An 18,796-nucleotide genomic window follows, 5' to 3' on the forward strand; every position below is an offset into this window, starting at 1 on the left:
TCTGTTCCTCTCGGTCCAGATGCACCAGATTACCACAATTGGAATCAGCTTCCAGAGAGTCTTCTTTTTCTTGCTCAAACCCCTAATCTGCCAGCAGCTTAACACTCTTTAACCGACCTCGGCATCACCCAGCTAACCTTCATGGTGTTGAGGAGATGGTTCCACAATTGAGCAGAAAACAGGCAGTGGATGCACAGCAATCACATAAACTACAAGACAAGTCTGAAACCTGGATGCCCCTTCTAGCAAGATTTTCCTTAGAAAGGCATTTATTTAGAGCCATAGTCCAAACTAGGAAGCAGGCTTTTGTTGGGCTGGTTGGATTCCATACTTGCCGAGCTGGGAAATCAGGACCACCCCTCCTACCAATCATAGCAGCCAAGGATTTTACAGAAAACAGACCATCAGAATTCCACCTCCAAAGCCACTTATCCTCCAAATTATAATCCAGAACTTGATTTTGGAGACAGGACAAGAGATTCACTGCCTCTTCCACCTCCCAATCAAAAAGATTCCTTCGAAAAGAGGGAGTCTAAAGAGCTGAACCACCCAAAATACTATAGCACTCAGCAACTGAGGCCTCTTGTTTGAAAGCACACTGAAATAGGAGCGGGAAGGACTCAGCAAGAGGAACATCAGAGCACTAAGGGTCCTTCCAGAATTTGGTCCTGTTACCATTACCCACCCTAATTGAGACTCCCCTGGCCAAATCTGAATAGGTCTTCATTATCCCTTCCCATAGAGAGTTACCCCAGTTAGGAGGAGGATCCCTAGTTCTCCAATTTCCTCAACTCACACCATATTTACTGGCAATGAGAGATCTCCACCAAGCATCATGCTCTACAGCAAATCTCCATATCCATTTACAAAGGAGAGCAGAGTTAAAATTTTTCAGCTTCCTTATTTCCTAACCCCCCTTCAGATTTGGGGAGGCAGACTTGTTCCCAACTCACCAAGTGCACTTTTTTCTCCTCCTCCCAGCCTCTCCATAGAAAATTCCTCTGAAGCTTTTCGATCTGATTTGCAACCTTCTTAGGTATATAGAAAAGAGACAAGAAGTAGGTAGGCAAAATGGAGAGAGTACTCTTAATTAGAGTCACCGTCCCCCCAAAAGAGAGATATTTTGCGTTCCAAGAAGCCAGCTTCCTTTCCAATCTCTCAATAACTGGGTCCCAAATTCCAGAGGAATCACCACTAACCCCTAGTGGGAGTCCCAAATATTTAATTGGGAGGGACTCAATCTGACAAGCCAAAGTACCAGCACACTGAGCTAAATTACACACTTGGCCAACTGGGATAATTTGGCTCTTGTTCCAATTTACTTTTAGCCCTGTAATCACTTCAAACCAAGACAGAATCCCAAGGATTAGCTCCACCTGAAAGGGGGAGGCATCCACAAAACATAAAGTATCATTTGTAAATTGAAGAATAGTCACCTTCTCTCCCCCCGGCACAATTGCAAAACCATCCCATACTCCTGAGATTGCAGCCTTCTTACAAAACAGAGTAAGGATCTCCATTACACATATAAAAAGAATAGGAGATAAGGGGTCTCCCTGCCTAAGGCCCCTGGAACTATCAAAGAAACCTGCAGCCTGCCCTACCAGGACTGAGAACTTTGGAGAAGTGATACAGACTTTAATCCAATTTCTCCATTTCTGCCCAAAATTCATCTGATGAAGCACAAGCTCCACACATCTCCAATTAACATGATCATAGGCCTTCTCAATGTCAAGTTTACAGACCAAACCTGGGGAACCTTCTTTTTTCTTTGAATGAAGAGCTCATTGGCAATAAGAATTGAATCCAGCATCTGCCTACTCAAAATAAAAGAACTTTGGTTGTTTGAGATGACACTACCAAGGACTCCTTTTAATCTTTCAGCAAGCACTTTAGCTAGGATTTTATAGAAACTATGCAGAAAGCTAATCGGCCTGAAATCCCTAATATTCACTGCACCTTCAATCTTTGGAATAAGGATGATGAAAGTAGTATTCAGGCTTCTCTGCAAAGAGCCCCTCTCAAAAAAATCCTAGAAAACATTCATGATGTCCTATCTCACCACATCCCAGCATTTAATATAAAAGAGATTTGTAAGACCATTAGGGCCAGGAGGCTTCTCATCAGCCAACAACTTGATAGCTTTTTTTTTTATTTCCTCCTCAGAGAAGGGACCCTCAATAAGGGAAGATTTCTCCTCACTCAACTGGTTAAAAGGAAGGGATCTCGGAAAAGGTCTGAAAGACCATGATTCCTTATACAGCTTCTTATAAAAATTTGTTGCCATAAGCTTCATATCAGTCTCAGTGATACCTACCCTGCCCTCACTCTCCAGCTTGGTAATTATAGAAGCTCTAGCTCTAGCATTTGTCATTTTGTGAAAAAAAAAAGTGTATTCCTATCCCCCTCTTTCAGCCAAGCTACTTTGGCTCTTTGCCTCCATTTAATTTCTTCCACCACTGCCAATTTGTCAAACTTCAACTTGGCCTCCTGTCTTTTTAGTCTGATCTCCTCAGCAATAGGACCTAGTTCTTCAGCTGTATCTATCTCCTTTGTGAAACTCAGGAGAGCCTTCATCTCTGTGTCTGAATTCAAATTTTTTTCCAACTTTCAAATCTTTAGTCTTGCTTTGATAGCCCCCAATTTCTTTGCCAAATGAATGAACCGGTACCCTCCACCTACAACTCTTCCCAAACTGACTTCAACAAAGGAACGAGATTAGCATCCTCAAACCAAGCATTCTCTAATTTAAAAGGAACTTTAGCTACCATTCTAGCACCACAAACCAGCTGAATTGGACTATGATCTGACACTGGCCTAGGAAGAACAATCTGCTTAAACTTCGGGAAGACATCTTCCCAATTAGAGGTAACCAGAAACCTGTCCAGCCTCACTAGCGTAGGAAGATCTTGATTGTTGGTCCAAGTAAACTTGTTGCCTTGAAGACGTAAGTCTTGAAGTTCAAATCTGTTGATGAAATCAGCAAACTGCACCATATCCATCGATCTTCTCCCACCCAAGCTTCTCTCATCCATTGACAATGTGACATTAAAATCCCCACCAATAACCCACGGACAAGAAAGATTACCCCTAGCCACAGCCAATTCCTCCCAAAACTCCTTCCTCCAACTTCGGTCATTAGGACCGTACACATTAGTTATTTGACAAACATTTTTTTTTTTTATGAATGAAAATAATTTATTAAATCAGAATATAAGGCAATACAGGAAACCCATGAAGAGGCACGAGCTGCTACCTCTTCTAACAAAGTATTACATCACTTAAGAACTAGATAAGCAGAAATAAACAGAAATAAAATTACATAGCAGCCCAAAACAAATGATCCCTTGAAACCCCTTGCTTAGCTAGCCCATCCACTAAGGAATTTGCTGATCATTCTACCCAAAGAGAGGTAACTGTCATATTTCTTGTGAGCCAACTGACTTTCCTCAATAAATCGCTATATCGCCACATAGCTGAAGCTGGCTTTGTCAGCCATCCCACAACAATTTTAGAGTCTCCTTCAACTATCAAGTGTTGAATTTCTAACTGTTTAGCAATCTGGATGCCTTGTACAGCCGCTAAGATCTCTGCTCTATTTGAGTCTCCTATTCCCACAGGGCCTGAAAACAAAGCTAGGATGTTGCTCTCTCTATCTCTCAGCACCCCTCCTATCCCCAAGGGTCTGGGTCTCCTTGGCTACTACCATCAAAATTCAGCTTTGCCCAACCTTCAGGCGGAGGCTTCCACACTGCAGCTGCCTTGTCCCTCCTCGTATGACTAGTGGCTACCGCCTTCCAATTACTCCAAATGTTATCAAAGGAAAACGTATGAAAGAAGTCCAAAGTTCTTAGCCAATGAATGGCTCTAGTCAATATACAATCCTCAGCAGTTTGTAAGCTTCTTTCCTTTTCTTTGAACACCCTAGTATTCCTTTCTTCCCAAATTGTCCACAAGGCTGCTGCTCTAATACATCTCCACATCATTTTTCCTTTTTTTGTAGGCCACACAAAACAACAAGGATCGAACAACTGACTTAATTCTGAGGACAGATTCCACCTGCATCCAAACAAAGAAAAGATCTGACTCCAAATAGCACTAGAAAAGGAACAAGATACAAATAAGTGGGAGCAATCCTCACCACTAGCCCTGCAAAGTACACACAAGTTAGGGGACAAGCACGTGAAAGGCCTTTTCTTCTGCAAGCAATCTAGAGTATCGATCTTTCTATAAAACACCTCCCAGCAGAATATTATAATTTTAGGAGGAACAGGTTTGAACCAAATCTCCTTAGCAAGGAAACCCAACTGTCCCATGGAAGGGCAAAGGGACTTAAAAAAGGAAGCACAAGTGAAAAAACCTTTTGAATGAGGGGACCAAAGTCTCACATCCGAACGAAGAGAGTCCAAAAAGACACTGCCAAGAAGAGACAACAATGAAGCACTACTAAGTTCAACATCCCTCAAACCTCTCCTAAAACCAAAGTCCCAGCTTAAGGAAGAGGGTGAAGTAATAGAAGGAAGAAAATGAGAAATAGTTTTTTCCTTGTTAAGGGAAAGAGAATAGAGAGCCAGGAATTTGTCCTTAAGGGCAACGGTACCCACCCAAGTATCTTCCCAAAATAAAACGGTTCAACGTCCCTCAAACCTCTCCTAAAACCAAAGTCCCAGCTTAAGGAAGAGGGTGAAGTAATAGAAGGAAGAAAATGAGAAATAGTTTTTTCCTTGTAAAGGGAAAGAGAATAGAAAGCCGGGAATTTGTCCTTAAGGGCAACGGTACCCACCCAAGTATCTTCCCAAAATAAAACAGAGTCACCAGATTTGACATCATACCTAACCAAGTTGAGAAACTGAGGGAGGACACTCTGAATTGCTTTCCAAGGAGATGCCAACGTAGCTTGACATGATACACCCGCATCCCAACCATTTTCCCGTCTGCCATGTATACTAGCTATCACTTCATGCCACAATCTCTCCCTTTCTCTAGGCCACCTCCACAACCACTTCCCTAAGAAAGCTTTATTCCTTTGAGCTAACCTTCCTACTCCCAGTCCACCCTCCTCTTTACTCCTATTCCCAATTGATTAGATGATCTTTCTTTTCCTCCCCAAGCTCCCACAAAAAAGATATCATTATCCTCTCCAACTTCTTAGCTTCCCTAATAGGAATCCTAAAGATAGAGAGAAAATAAACCGGTAAATTTGCTAGGGTAGCTCTCTATAAAGTCACTCGACACCCTATGGAAATATAGTTCTTTTTCCAAGAAGCTAATCTTCTCTCAAACTTTTCTAGAATTGGGGTCCAAAATCTACTCTCCTTTGGGTTAGCCCCTAGAGGGAGACTTAGATACTGCAAGGGCCAAGAAGAAATGGGACAACCTAAACAATTCGCCATAGACTGCAAAGTCCTCTCATTCAGATTAACCCCTACCACACAACTCTTATCCAGGTTTATCTTCAAATTGGAGACATTCTCAAAGTGTTGTAACAATGCTTTGAGATTTCTCACTTCTCGCATGTCACCCTCTTCACAAAAAATTATGAAATCATCGGCAAACTGCAGGTGGGTTACCCGGACATTGTTATTTTCAATCCTCTAGCTTCTAACTTCCTCTTCCCTATCTGCTTTAGAGATTAATCTACTAAAGACGTCTGCAACTAGGGTAAAAAGAAAAGGGGAGAGAGGGTCACCTTGTCTAAGGCCTCTACAAGCTGGGAAAAAGTCTTTCATCACCCCATTAACCAAAACGGAGCAATGGCAGGAACTAATACAGCCCTTTACCCAATTGCACCATCTAGCTCTAAACCTATAGCACCCTAGGACCTCTAGTAAAAAACTCCAATCCACAAGATCATAAACCTTCTCCATATCTAGTTTACAAACGAAACCTTGGGTTCCTGACTTTCTCATGTCCTCCACGCACTCATTTGCTATTAGGATCTGATCCGTTATTTGCCTTTCCTGCACGAAAGCACCTTGTTCTTAACTGATGATGGAGGATAGTACTACTCGGATTCTCAATGACAACACTTCAGCCAGGATTTTATAGATGCTTGTCACTAGACTGATTGGCTTATAGTCCTTAGGGTTCTTTGCATCTGGCTTCTTTGGGATTAGGGCTAGGAAGGTAGCATTTGACTCCAGGGCTCACCATTTTTTATCCGCAAATTCCTGAAACACCCCAACAAGGTCTTCTTTGACCACATCCCAACAATCATGATAGAAAGCCATTGTAAAGCCATCTAGACCAGGTGCTTTGGATCTGTCCATTGAAAACACCGCTTGTCTAATCTCTTCTTCACTAAAGTCCCTTTCTAACCAGCTTGCTTGTTCTTCAGACAATCTAGTCCACTCCAAGTCTTCCAAGGTTGGCCTATTATTCAACGGCTTCATGTAGATTGATTTGAAATGATCCACAAAACATCTGGTTATCTCATCTTGATTTGTGAGTTCCTCCCATTCACCTCTAACTTAGCCACAAAATTTTTTCTTCTCCTCCCATTAGCCAATGCATGGAAAAATTTAGTATTTTCATCCCCTTCCTTAATCCATTTATTTCGCGACTTTTGCCTCCACGAGATTTCCTCTCTCAAAAGGACCTCTTCCAGGTTCTTCTTTAGATTTCCTCTCAAAACCCGTTCTTGCTCACTCATCATCCTTTGAGCTTTCTTGGAATCAAGTTCCTCAATCTGGACATCAAGTCAATTTTTTGCTCCTCTATCCTTCCAAAGTGTTCCCTTCCACTCCTTAATTTTGGATCTCAACCTTTTCAATTTTTTTTGTGGAATCTTACTCCCCTCCAATTCACTCCTCTTAATTCTTCTCTCCACCATTCCCCAATCAAGTGCACAAAATCCGGATGAATTAACCACATATTCTCAAATCTAAAAGGCCGAGGACTAGAAGTTAAGGTTTCAGGACTTAGTTGGATAGGGCAGTGATCAAAGGTGACTCTTGGTAAGGCTCTAGCCATCAAGTTCGTCCAATGGTTTTCCCACTCTTCAGTAAAGAGGAATCAGTCTAATTTCGAGCAAAGGGGGTTTTCTTGGAAATTCAACCATGTAAAATTGGCTTGTAAAGGGGGTAACTCCTTTAGACCACAGTTATTAATGAAATCATTGAACTTTCTCATGCTGGTTGTAATTGTCCTTTGGGGGTTATTAGATTCGGTACAAAACCTAATTACATTAAAGTCCCCCCCCCCCCAAGACACCAAGGACCCTCCCACAGACCTCATATGGCATACAACTCTTCCCACGTCTCATTCCTCTCGCTATACGAGTTTAGCCCATAGACATTGGTTAAAACCCAGGTGAAGCCCTTGATCTCGATACACTTTTGATCCATCTTCTATCCAATTCTGCCAGCTTGGTTTCCTGCATCAAGACTATGCGCGGTTTCTCTCTCCTCAACAATTTTTTAATTGCCCTTCTCTTTCTTTCACTTCCCAAGCCTCTCACATTCCAGCTAATGATCTTCATCAAGCACTTTTTCAAAAAAAAACCCTTCTCAAAAACTCCACCTTACAACAAAGTCTTTCTTCTTTCCCCTCTCCCACTAAATTCAATATCACCCTCAATATCTGAAATCAATCTCCACTTCAGATCTCTTTTTTTTTTCTCCTATTGTTACCCTTAGTCTTCCTCATTAAGGCACTAGTTTCATTTATCTCCCCCCCCCCCCAGATTAGAGCTCCTGTAATAGTCCTTTTCTTGAAAAGTTGTTACTCTCTCACTTTGATCTAATTTCTCCTCCCTCTCTTTATACTCCTCCAACAACACGCAGATTCTCTCCCAATATCTCTCTAGTTCCTCCTTCTGTCCCTCTTTCACTGCCATCTCACCTTCTCTCCGTTTGCACTCAGAGCTGCCAGTCTCTCTTCTCACCCCCCTCCCCCCCCAATTGGAACTTCTGATCGGGATGCTGGTGTATCTGTTTAGTTATTTGACAAACATTGCCATCTCACCTTCTCTCTGTTCGCACTCAGAGCTGCCAGTCTCTCTTCTCACCCCTCCCCCATTGGAACTTCTGCTCGGGATGCTGGTGTATCTGTTTAGTTATTTGACAAACATTACCATTAACAAATTTCAATACAAGGGAAATTGAAAATTTCCCAATCTGAAATGAAATCAAGCTACAAACTGTCAGGTCCCACATGCTCAGTAACCCCCCTGCACTTCCAACAGCTGACTTTGACCTCCACCTAACCTCCCCCTTCCCCCAGATACTCCTAACAACTGCAGCCTCCACACTCTCCAATTTAGTTTCTTGAATCAGAACCACATTTGAACCTGAATTTTTCAGAGAATCACAAACTACCAACCTCCTCCCTGATCCCAAACCCCTAACATTCCAGGAAAGCACCTTGAACTCCATAACAAAACCACAAAATATGATAGATGGCACTTAAGCCTTTCTCCCCCCCCCCCCCCCCCAAAAAAAAACTCCCCACTGCTACCCACTCTATCATTAAGATTCCAAGTCAACCACAACAGTTCTCTACTTCGTTTAGATTCATTACCCCCTTCCTTTACTGCAGCTTTTCCCCTAGCCAAGCGCACTCTTTGCTCAACCCCTTCCAAGTAATTGATTGTCTCCTCTTCCAAACCTTCCATCGAGATCCCCAGAAAATTACCCAAACCCAACAACTTATAAGAGACCCAAGAAGAATCAGAACCACTTACCGGATGCTCCCCTACCAGATTCGACTGAGCTATTAATATATTACTGCTCTCCTGAAGCTGCCCATCCGATACAACTCCCCTAGCTGATTCACAGAGTTTACTACCTTCCCCCTGTAACCCCACACCCTCTTGTTCGTCTCCATCAGCTATATACCTTGAGATTCTGCGGCCACCATCACAATCGGCTCAGCCTCCATCAACAATCCTGAGAGTCCCGAATAGCCCCTGACTCCACACCCTGCTGACAACCCCCAGCCGGAGAGTTAAAAACCAGACTCTGATGGGCCCCTCTATCCAATGGGGAATTAAATTCTTTAAGACCATTGGGCCCAGGCCCAACTTCCAGATTAGAGTGAAGTAAAACCGATTGGACTGGGTACAAAACTCCTGGCCCAAAAACTACATTCGAGCTGTCATGGGCCAACTGAGGCCCGAGAAGGGGGGGCTGTACACCCCATCCTGATTCGCTGACACACGGCCCTCACTAGGTTCCCGCTGCCCCCCAAATTTAAATTTCGAACCTCCTTAACACCAGATTCCTGGAAATGCCCATTTGGACCCTTCAATGTCGCCATAATCAGACGGTTCAAAGGAGACCCCACCTCTGCATCTTCTTCTCCATCACCGGCCGCCGGAGAAGAGCCTCGCAACCCAGACTTTTTGCTTCGCACTCCTTCAGAAGAAACGGGAAGAACACTCTCGCGTGAATCTTCCAGGACTAGTATAGCTTGAAACACCCTTTCTTTCTGAACATCGCAAGACCGCTATTCTCCACCTCTCCACCTTCGAACCGACGGCAGCATCTCTTGCCAGATCTGAACTATAAAAAACCACTTCCACCTTGTGCGGAATTTCCTTCCCCCTACGAATTCTCATCCTAACCCACTCGTAGGTTGCAATCTCCATCGGAGAATCGTCTGTCTCTATGAAGCCCCCACATGCATCCCCGATAGCCCTAATAAACACTAGGGCACCAGAGGAGAAGAGGAAGACCAAAAATCCTAATCCAGCTTGACTCCATGTCCTCCCCAACTGTGAAAGGATCAGGGTAATAGCAACCTGCACTCGCCCCCCACCAGTCCAACAATAGGGGGTTCCTTCTCATCTGCCAAGGACCTTGCCTTAACACCCATTCCACACCTGCTCGTGACTGACAGATGAAGAGGAAGAGTCCATCCGCCATTTTCTTCACTTTCACCCCTCCACTTCCCTCCAGAATTTGTTTACCCACATCTCTACCTCCCTAATCTCCTCCCCCCAACGGAACCTCCCCACCAGGCAGTTCCTCAAGAAATCCCTTATTGCATTCACCCCCTGAGGATCCGTAACTACCACCCTCTTACCTTCAATCCACTTCACCTCCGAAGACCCAAACACAGGCCAAACCCCCGCAGTCACCGCTTCACTGTAAGAAAGGTTGAGCCTTGCCCTCCCTTCCTTCCCCACTCTAAGATACCAGTTGAAAGCTTCCCACTTTCGTTTACCTCCACCTGGCCTCCTGAAAGACACATTACGCTCCATCTAAACTTCAGACAAAACGACCTTTACCGGAGATGAGAGACTTCATCTAGCAGTGAATAATTTAGATACCAAGATTATGCTATTCTATTTCCTGTAACTCTTATAATTCCTTCACTGTATACTTCTTAGAGTAGGAATTATTCAACAACATTTTTCATCAGCAATTATTTGGTAAGGGTTAGTGTAGGGGTATTTTTGTCTTTATACTTATATTGAGGTTGTTGATAATATTATATTAAAACTAGTGTTCCTCACTTAAATAAGGGCACATGTGTTTTTTTCATTATATTAATAATATAAAAACATGTCTAGCCGAATGGGAGAGTGACTTTTCCCTAATTCAAACCAGACTTTTCTTCTCTCTTTTTCTCCTCCTTTCTCTCTCTCTTTCTTCCCTCTTTCTTTCTCTTTCTTCTTGGTTGTTATCAAACTAATAGAACTCAAAGGTAGGTCGAATTATAACATGGTATCAGAGCACAACTAAGCAACTCAGATCTGCCCAGATTTTTGTTCTCTACGCACTCAATCTAGGGTTTTCCCTTGATTTCTCTGCCATTGATTGGAGATAAGGGAAAGTGCTGAAAATGAGCAGTCGCCCTCTTCCCTTGGAGGTTTCTATGCCTCCAGTTGTGTCTTGTGTAGTCAGTTGCTGTGGTTTCTAAGAAGCCCTCCCCTAATCGATGAAGAGAAGAGGGTTGATTCGTGTGGTGCAGTGGGTGTTTTGTGTGGATTAATTTTCTTCTCGTGTGGTTTGTCTTTCAGTGATGAGGTAAGAGATTTCTATGCATATTTTCTGTTATAAATCAAATAGGAATTATGTTTCAGATCGTATGATGGAATTTCATACTATAGTGTGCCAGGGTTTATGCTGTTTTTTGTGTGATTTGAAGGATGAGTGGTGCTCATATAGTGGTGAGATTTCAGGTAGTCGTAGGGTAGGGTTTGTAGTATAAAGAGTGCAATCTTTAGCAATAACAAGTGTTCAAACCAGTGATCAAACAGTGTGCAGTGTGCCGAATTCAGTGATAACAGAATTCAGCAATGGGAGATAACAATGATAGAAAATCTAATGTGATGATACCTACTGACTACCTGAATGTTCAAATGACCTCCATTAAACTGAATGAGAGAATTATGTACCTTGGGCTAAATCTGTAGAAGTTTTTCTGAAGGCAAAGAAGAAGGTGAAACACATAAGGGAGGAGAAACCCTCCACTGATTCTCATGAGTATGAAGACTGGGAATAAGAGGATGCACAGATTATCACGTGGTTATGGGATAGTATGGAACCTAAGATTAGTGTAAATTTCATGTTTCTTGACACTGCAAAAGATGTGTAGGACCATGCTAAGAAGTTATATTCTGGTCAAGACCATACAACCAGAGTATATTAGCTGTATCAGGAATACTTTAATCTGCAACAGGACAATCAGAGTCTTGAGGAGTATTATGCTAGTATGAGAAACATCCGTAATGAGTTTAATGTTTATCACTCCCTTACTTCTGATGTCAAAATTCAGCAACAACAGAGACAACAGGTTGACGTGACTCGATTTTTGGTGGGGTTGAAATCTGAGTGTTCCCCGTGACACCAGTTCCAATTTCAGACAGGAGAATCGTTCAGCTGATTAGATGCCTCCTACATCCACAGATGGTTTCGAGAAGAAGATGGTGAGTGTTCCCCGTGATGAGTATGAGAGGTTTGTCTAATCCCTTGATCATTGACTCTGGAGCCTCCGATCACATGACTGAAACTCCATGTGTGTTTTCTTCCCTCTCTCATTGCTCAACATTACAATTTGTTACCCTTGCTAATGGTTCCACATCCTCCATTTGTAGTGTTGGTAATATTGACCTGGACCCTGTATCCCTATTCTCAGTTTTGTATGTCCCTAAATTTTTGTTTAACCTTATGTTTGGTAGTAAACTGACCAAGTCACTTAATTGTTCCATTACCTTTTGCCCTTCTATGTGTGTTTTTCAGGATCTCAAGACGGGGATGAAGATTGGTGGAAGGCATGAAGCTGGTGGGTTGTATTATCTTGACGGTAGTGGAAGAACATCAACAGCTCTCCAGTCGTCTCTCTCTCCTCTCCAGTGGCACTGTCGATTTGGTCATCATTCGCTGAAAGTTTTGACATCTTTGGTTCCTTCGTTGAGTCAACTTTCAGTTTTAGATTGTGAGTCGTGTTAGTTTGGGAAACACTATCGTGTTCCCTTTAGTTCTAGGATTGATAACCGTGTGTCGAGTCCTTTTTCTTTGATTCACTCGGATGTTTGGGGTCCTTATAAAGTGGTCATACAATGGATATAAATATTTTGTCATTTTTGTTGATGATTTTTCAAGAATGGCGTGACTCTATTTAATGAAAGAAAGTGAATTGTTTACCATCTTCCAGAAATTTTATGCTGAAATTTGCAATCAATTTGGTGTTCACATTAAAATTTTTCGTTCTGATAATGGCCGCGAATATTTATCTTCGTCATTTCAAGAATACTTTGACCAATATGGCATTATAAATCAGACCTCATGTATCTACACCCCACAACAAAATGGGGTGGCTGAGATAAATAATCGTCATCTCTTGGAAACAGCACGATCACGATCCCTCATGCATCACATGAATGTTCCCAAACCCTTTTGGATTGATGTGGTGCTTCTTGTTTCTTGATTAATCGGATGCCCACGTCTATCCTTAATGGTCATTCCCCATTCACTACCTTGTTGTTAGACAGTATATGCCCTTAGCTCAAATCAGAATGATGTACATTATGACATTTATTGTAAATGAATAAAGTACATAGTTGATTCATGTTATTGTGATGTGTTTTTGTGTAATACCCTTAAACTAGACACATATGAGACTCGTGTTAGTTTAAAATGTTCATAGCCGTTGGATCGATCTGGGGATATCTATCCTGTTAAGGCTGACACTGATGTGTCGCCAAGTTGGTTGAGGTGGATTGTCTCAGCTGCCAGGGTGAGACCCGAGGTACATGCAGTGTAGGTTTACTTGAAACCCTGAACCAGACCAGAATTCCAGTATTGCCCTAGAACTTGGTGATTAGTGGGCAAAATTGGAATGTTACACCTGACCCCTAGACTCGATTACGATATTGTACTAAGTGTCGGATTGGGTTGTCTTTGATGTGCCAATCAATGAGATCCTTAGAGGGGGTCAAAACCTGGATATGTTGGGACAGTCCGAGAATTCGTCTGAGTAGATGATCATAGTGACAGGATCAGCCCCTTTGTCAGACAAAGGTAATGATCGGGGATGCACTCTCTTTGATGGAAACCAAAGCTGTCAGCAGCCGATTTAAATCGTTGAAAGTTGTTTTTGCAAAATATATTTATATAAAGATATACATATATATTACGATTTCAAAATGTTTGCAAAAGGTTTTAATTCCCGGGATCCATGTGAGTAGAGAGTGCAACCTTGTTCCTTGCAGCCGAGGGAGAGGTCATCTCTTGTCAGACAGTGTTTGATCATTATGGGCTAAGATGTTAAGTGTAAGACCATTGAGGGTAATACCTAATGGGCTAATCTTGCATCTGCTCACAGTCCCTGGGTTTTTATAATGTGGCTTGGCCCATGGACCACTTAGTGTAAGTATTGGGCCCATTAAGAGCCCATAGTGATGGGCTCAAGGGTTCATTACCCATAACAATGAATTCGGCCAAGCCTTGTAACAAAGGTTAGGCTGAACCCATGTGGCTGATGTGTAGATCAATGTTTGGGTCCCACGCCATACAAGGAAACCCAACTGGGCAGCAATTTGGAAGGCTAGTGAGCACATAGACTTAATGGGCTTAAAGCCCAATTCAAACTGGTCTAATTTGATTAGTTAAAGAAGGGGGCAGATCTGGGATTTGGATCAGCAGATAGGATAGGGAGTTATCCCTATCCACTCAGAGAGTCCATATCCAAATATAGATTTGGATTTGGAAACTCCTAATAAGATTAGAAGGGGCTGATCTAATCTACAGATAAGATAAGGGCTTATCCTTATCTCTTAAAGAGAAGTCTTGATCCAAATACAGATTTGGATTAGGAAACTCCTAATGAGATTAGGAGCTCTCTTTAAGGCTATAAAAGGAGGAGGGTGAACCTCCATTCATCTCATCACAACAGATCTCAGATCACAGAAAGAGAGAAGACAACTACAGTAAGACTGCGCCATCTTCTGCTCTTGCGCCCTCTTCCTACTGCCGCCATTGCCAGTTCGATCTCTACTGTAGGAGTGATCAAGAAGAGTTCTTGAAAACAGTTTTTGGAGAAAAACTTATCTGAAGTTGTGCTCACATACCCTTCATCGAATTCTTGCTGAAGGATTTGGTTCTTGTGAAGAACCTGCTGACTCTGCTCCACCCTACACTGTGTCATATTCAGTGGGAGTAGTCTTTGGAGTTTTCCTTGGGCGTGAACACCTTCGTTGGGAATTACTGCTACTCCGTATCAGGTATATCCCTCTCCTACCTTTTGATTTCAGATCTAGTTCGGTTTAGGTTCAAGATTGATCCTTGAAAATGCACCTTCGTTGGGAGCTACTGCTACTCTGTATCAGGTATATCCCTCTCCTACCTTTTGGTTTTAGATCTAGTTCGGTTTAGATTCAAGATTGATTCTTGAAAATGCAGATTTTCTAAAACAGAGAATGTGATTCCCACATGGGAGAGAGAATTTTTTTGAAATTTCGCCCTACCTACCTGCAGGGTTCGGCTATCCATATGATGGATCTCTCATCCATTCACTTGTTTCTCACATTGTCTCCGTTTCCTCTTTCTCCCCAGGTATTTGGGTGTGTCTGCTTCGTCCATAATTTGGGCCCTAGGAACGACAAGTTAGATGCACGATCCCTTAAGTGCATCTTCCTTGGCTATTCTCGGACTCATAAAAGGTATAAGTGTTATCATCCTAGTTCTCAACGTTCCTTTGTGTGTGCTAATGTTACCTTCTTTGAGTCTACTCCGTTTTTCTTGGGGTCCGGTGATGCTTCTTCCTCCTCATCATCTCCCCCTCTTCCACTTTCAGTTGTCGATTTTGTTCCCCTTGTTTTAGTCGTGACTAAGTCCTTGCCTCCAGTGCCACCACCTGTTGAACGCCCACCTATCCGTCAAGTGTATACCCATCACCCACGTGTACCGGCTGCTACTCATCCGGCTCCATCACCGTCGACAGATCCGACAGTTGTCTCCACACCAGCCCCGAACCTAGTATCTGATCTTGATCTTCCCATTGCCTTGCAGAAAGGTAAACGCACTTGCACCCTTCATCCTATTTTTAATCATGTTTCACTCACTCACCTTTCCACCTCCCATCGTCAGTTTATCTCTTTGTTATCCTCAGTTGTTGTTCCTAAGGATGTCCAGGAAGCCTTTGCTTCTCCAGGGTGGTGTCGTGCAATGGAATAAGAGCTCTCGGCTCTACTTCATAATCATACTTGGGACCTCACCGCTCTTCCTCTTGGGAAGCAGGTTGTCGGTTGTAAGTGGGTTTATATTGTTAAGTATTTGCCCGATGGTAGTGTTGAGCGCCTGAAAGCTCGATTGATTGCAAAAGGGTACTCCCAAACCTATGGTATTGACTACATTGAGATCTTCTCCCCAGTTGCTAAGATAAAGTCGGTCCGTGTTGTGATCTCTCTTGCAGCTGTGTATGATTGGCCCCTATATCAACTTGATATCAAGAATGCCTTTTTGCATGGTGATTTGCTCGAGGAAGTCTACATGGAGCAACCACCAAGGTTTGTTGCTCAGGGGGAGGATGGTAAGATATGCAGACTAAAGAATGCTACATATGGGCTTAAACAATCTCCTCGAGCATGGTTTGGCAGGTTCAGTGAGGTGGTAAAGTTTGATATGAAACAGTGCCAAGTTGATCATTCCGTCTTCAGTCATGACTCTTCGGCAAGAAAAATACTATTGGTGGTGTATGTAGATGATATTGTTATTACCGAGAATGATAAAATGGGCATTGACAAGTTGAAGACTTTTCTACAGGAACATTTTCAAACAAAGGACCTTGATAAATAAAAATATTTCTTGGGGATAGAAGTAGCAAGGTCTAAGCATGGTATTAATTTGTGTCAGAGGAAATATGTGTTTGATTTGCTGGAGGAAACAGGTTTGTTAGGTGCTAAACCAGCCGAAACACCTATGGAAACAAATACTAAGCTTAGCAGTGATATGGGTGAAGTGTTTGAAGACCTTGGCAGATACCAACGACTTGTAGGTAAACTAAACTACCTAACCATTACTCGGCCAGATATTTCATTTGCGGTTAGTGTAGTAAGTCAGTTCATGCAGAAACCTTTGGTTCCTCATTAGAATGCGGTTCTAAGAATTGTGAGGTGTTTAAAAGGGGCCCCTGATCGTGGTTTGATATACAAAAGTGGTGGAACACTTGAAATAGAAGGGTATATTGATGCTGACTGGGCTGGTTCTATGTCTGATAGGCAGCCTACCACAGGTTATTGCACTTTTCTGGGGGGTAATCTGGTGACATGGAAAAGTAAGAAGCAGACAGTCATGGCAAGAAGTAGTGCAGAGGCAGAATATAGAGCTATGGCACATATTGCTTGTGAATTAGTGTGGCTAAGGAACCTTCTACAGGAGATAGGATACAACATTAATACTCCAATGAAACTCTATTGTGACAATCAGGCTGCAGTTCATATTTATTCTAATCCGGTGTTTCATGAAAGAACCAAGCACATAGAGGTTGATTGTCACTTTGTGAGAGAGAAGGTGCTGAATGGAGTGATAGAAACTACATACATTAATACAAGAAACCAGTGGGCAGACTTATTTACAAAAGGGTTGAGTCGGGGAAGAGTGGACTACATATGTAACAAGCTGGGATTATATGATATATACTCACCAGCTTGAGGGGGAGTGTTAGTGTAGGGGTATTTCTGTATTTATACTTATGTTGAGTTTGTTGATCTGTAATATTATATTAGAACTAGTGTCCCTCACTTAAATAATGGTACATGTGTCTTTTCCATTATATTAATAATATAAAAACATGTCTGGCGAATGGGAGTGACTTTTCCCTAATTCGAACCAGACTTTTCTTCTCTCTTTTTCTCCTCCTTTCTCTCTCTCTTTCTTCCTTCTTTCTTCATCTTTCTTCTTGGTTGTTATCAGACTAACAAAACTCAAAGGCAGGCCGAATTATAACAGTAACTTTGAAACTTCGATTACAAAATAATTGCATTGCATTCCAAGTTTTAACTGATGGAACTTCGTAGTAGGAACATGATATTGACTGCTAAAACAGGATAACTTTGTGAACCCAAGAATCATGAACAATTGATGAACTGCACATAAAGTCAAATAAATATTTGATTGATTAAGGTGTTTTCAGTGTGTTGACTTGATAGAGTCGGATGCAACTGTTTTACAATCACTATGGCAGTTTATTCATCCTACTTCTCAGAATTGTGGTTTTGGGCCGTTGGCTTCAATGGTCATGTTCTAAATGTGCTCACTATTGGTTCTTCTGAATTTGCAAGATTGGAGAGGACAAGGACCTTTCAGTAATGGCTACCGTCGATCTTAAAAAGCTATTCCCTGATAAAAAGGTGGAAACAGTTGGATGCATACCACTCTGTATTGCTCTTTTCATAATTAAATATGTGTGTTAACATTATTTTATTGTTTCATTCACTACAGATCAGAAAAGTAACAGAGATGAACTTATCTGCCAATCAAGAAAGAGCAGAAATGGAGAAGAAGAGACTGGTTTGGAAAGTAGAAGATGGTCCCAAGCAGGAGCCCAAGGTGCTGAGAGGAGAACCTATTGATCCTGTAAAGCTAGTGATGCAGCTTGGACCAATGGAAATCCGTACCTTCATTGTTGATTTTGATCAAAGCTTTTTATCCCAAATGCATGATCTCTGAAATGTAAATGTAAGAAAAGCCACGTTGCTTTCTTCCTAGATGCAGAAAGCAATTTCCATGTGTGCCCAAATGTCTTTCAGGCTTCTTTGCAGTTGTATGCAATTCCTTCTCTATTTTGTAGCTGAATTGACTTGTTAACTTATCCCATCTTATGGAACCTTCAGTAGCAAAATTCATGCGAATGGGTCTAGAGCTTGGAATTACCGACTCATAAGCAAGTAAGCAATTGCTAATCATATTGGCCAATCACGATATACCATATCAGCTCCATGCATCTGGGTCTGACATGTCAGACAGATGTAGCATATCATGAATGGTCCAATTACATCCGGTTCCCCCTTGAGGAGAACTGGGACACGCTTCCCAATACACAAAAAAAAAAAAAGAAAAGTAAAAGAAGAGAGAATGAGCTTCGTTCCTTTTCCATTTGAGAAAAGTCTTCCCAAACGAAGCCTAAGAACAAACAATGCAGGGAATCGTAAATTTTGTTCTCACATGGTATTACACTATTACGGTATCAGCGGCTATGGCTTTTACAAGTTGCCACTTGGACGTTTGGGAGGGCCTCAGCTTTCACTGAGCTGTGTTGACCGAACCCTGTTGAAGAAGCCACTGAAATTAGCTTATTGAAAAGTTGATTTATTAGTTAAAGCGTATGTTGGGTTTGGCTTCCCGGGTTT

The 18,796-nt window shown here is 42.2% G+C and overlaps 1 protein-coding gene across 2 annotated transcripts in view; it reads left to right on the plus strand.

Annotated features, from left to right (window-relative positions):
* LOC148853366 (putative alpha-mannosidase At5g13980) overlaps nt 1–18,298 on the plus strand; it is a 33,017-nt gene extending 14,719 nt beyond the window's left edge. Inside the window, exons 29-30 of one of the 2 annotated variants that reach the window (XM_088941312.1) lie at nt 17,729–17,797; nt 17,889–18,298. In XM_088941312.1, the coding sequence (XP_088797438.1) occupies nt 17,729–17,797; nt 17,889–18,116 (297 nt within the window). In that variant the 3' untranslated portion in view covers nt 18,117–18,298. Of the gene's footprint in view, nt 1–12,188; nt 12,607–17,728; nt 17,798–17,888 lie in introns of those variants that run through there. The other variant, XM_088941313.1, reaches the window with a different exon arrangement.
* The last annotated feature ends 498 nt before the right edge of the window (nt 18,299–18,796 follow it).

This window comes from Nelumbo lutea, chromosome 4, assembly GCF_056320005.1.
Source record: "Nelumbo lutea isolate HS-2025 chromosome 4, American lotus-T2T, whole genome shotgun sequence".
Lineage (NCBI taxonomy): Eukaryota > Viridiplantae > Streptophyta > Magnoliopsida > Proteales > Nelumbonaceae > Nelumbo > Nelumbo lutea.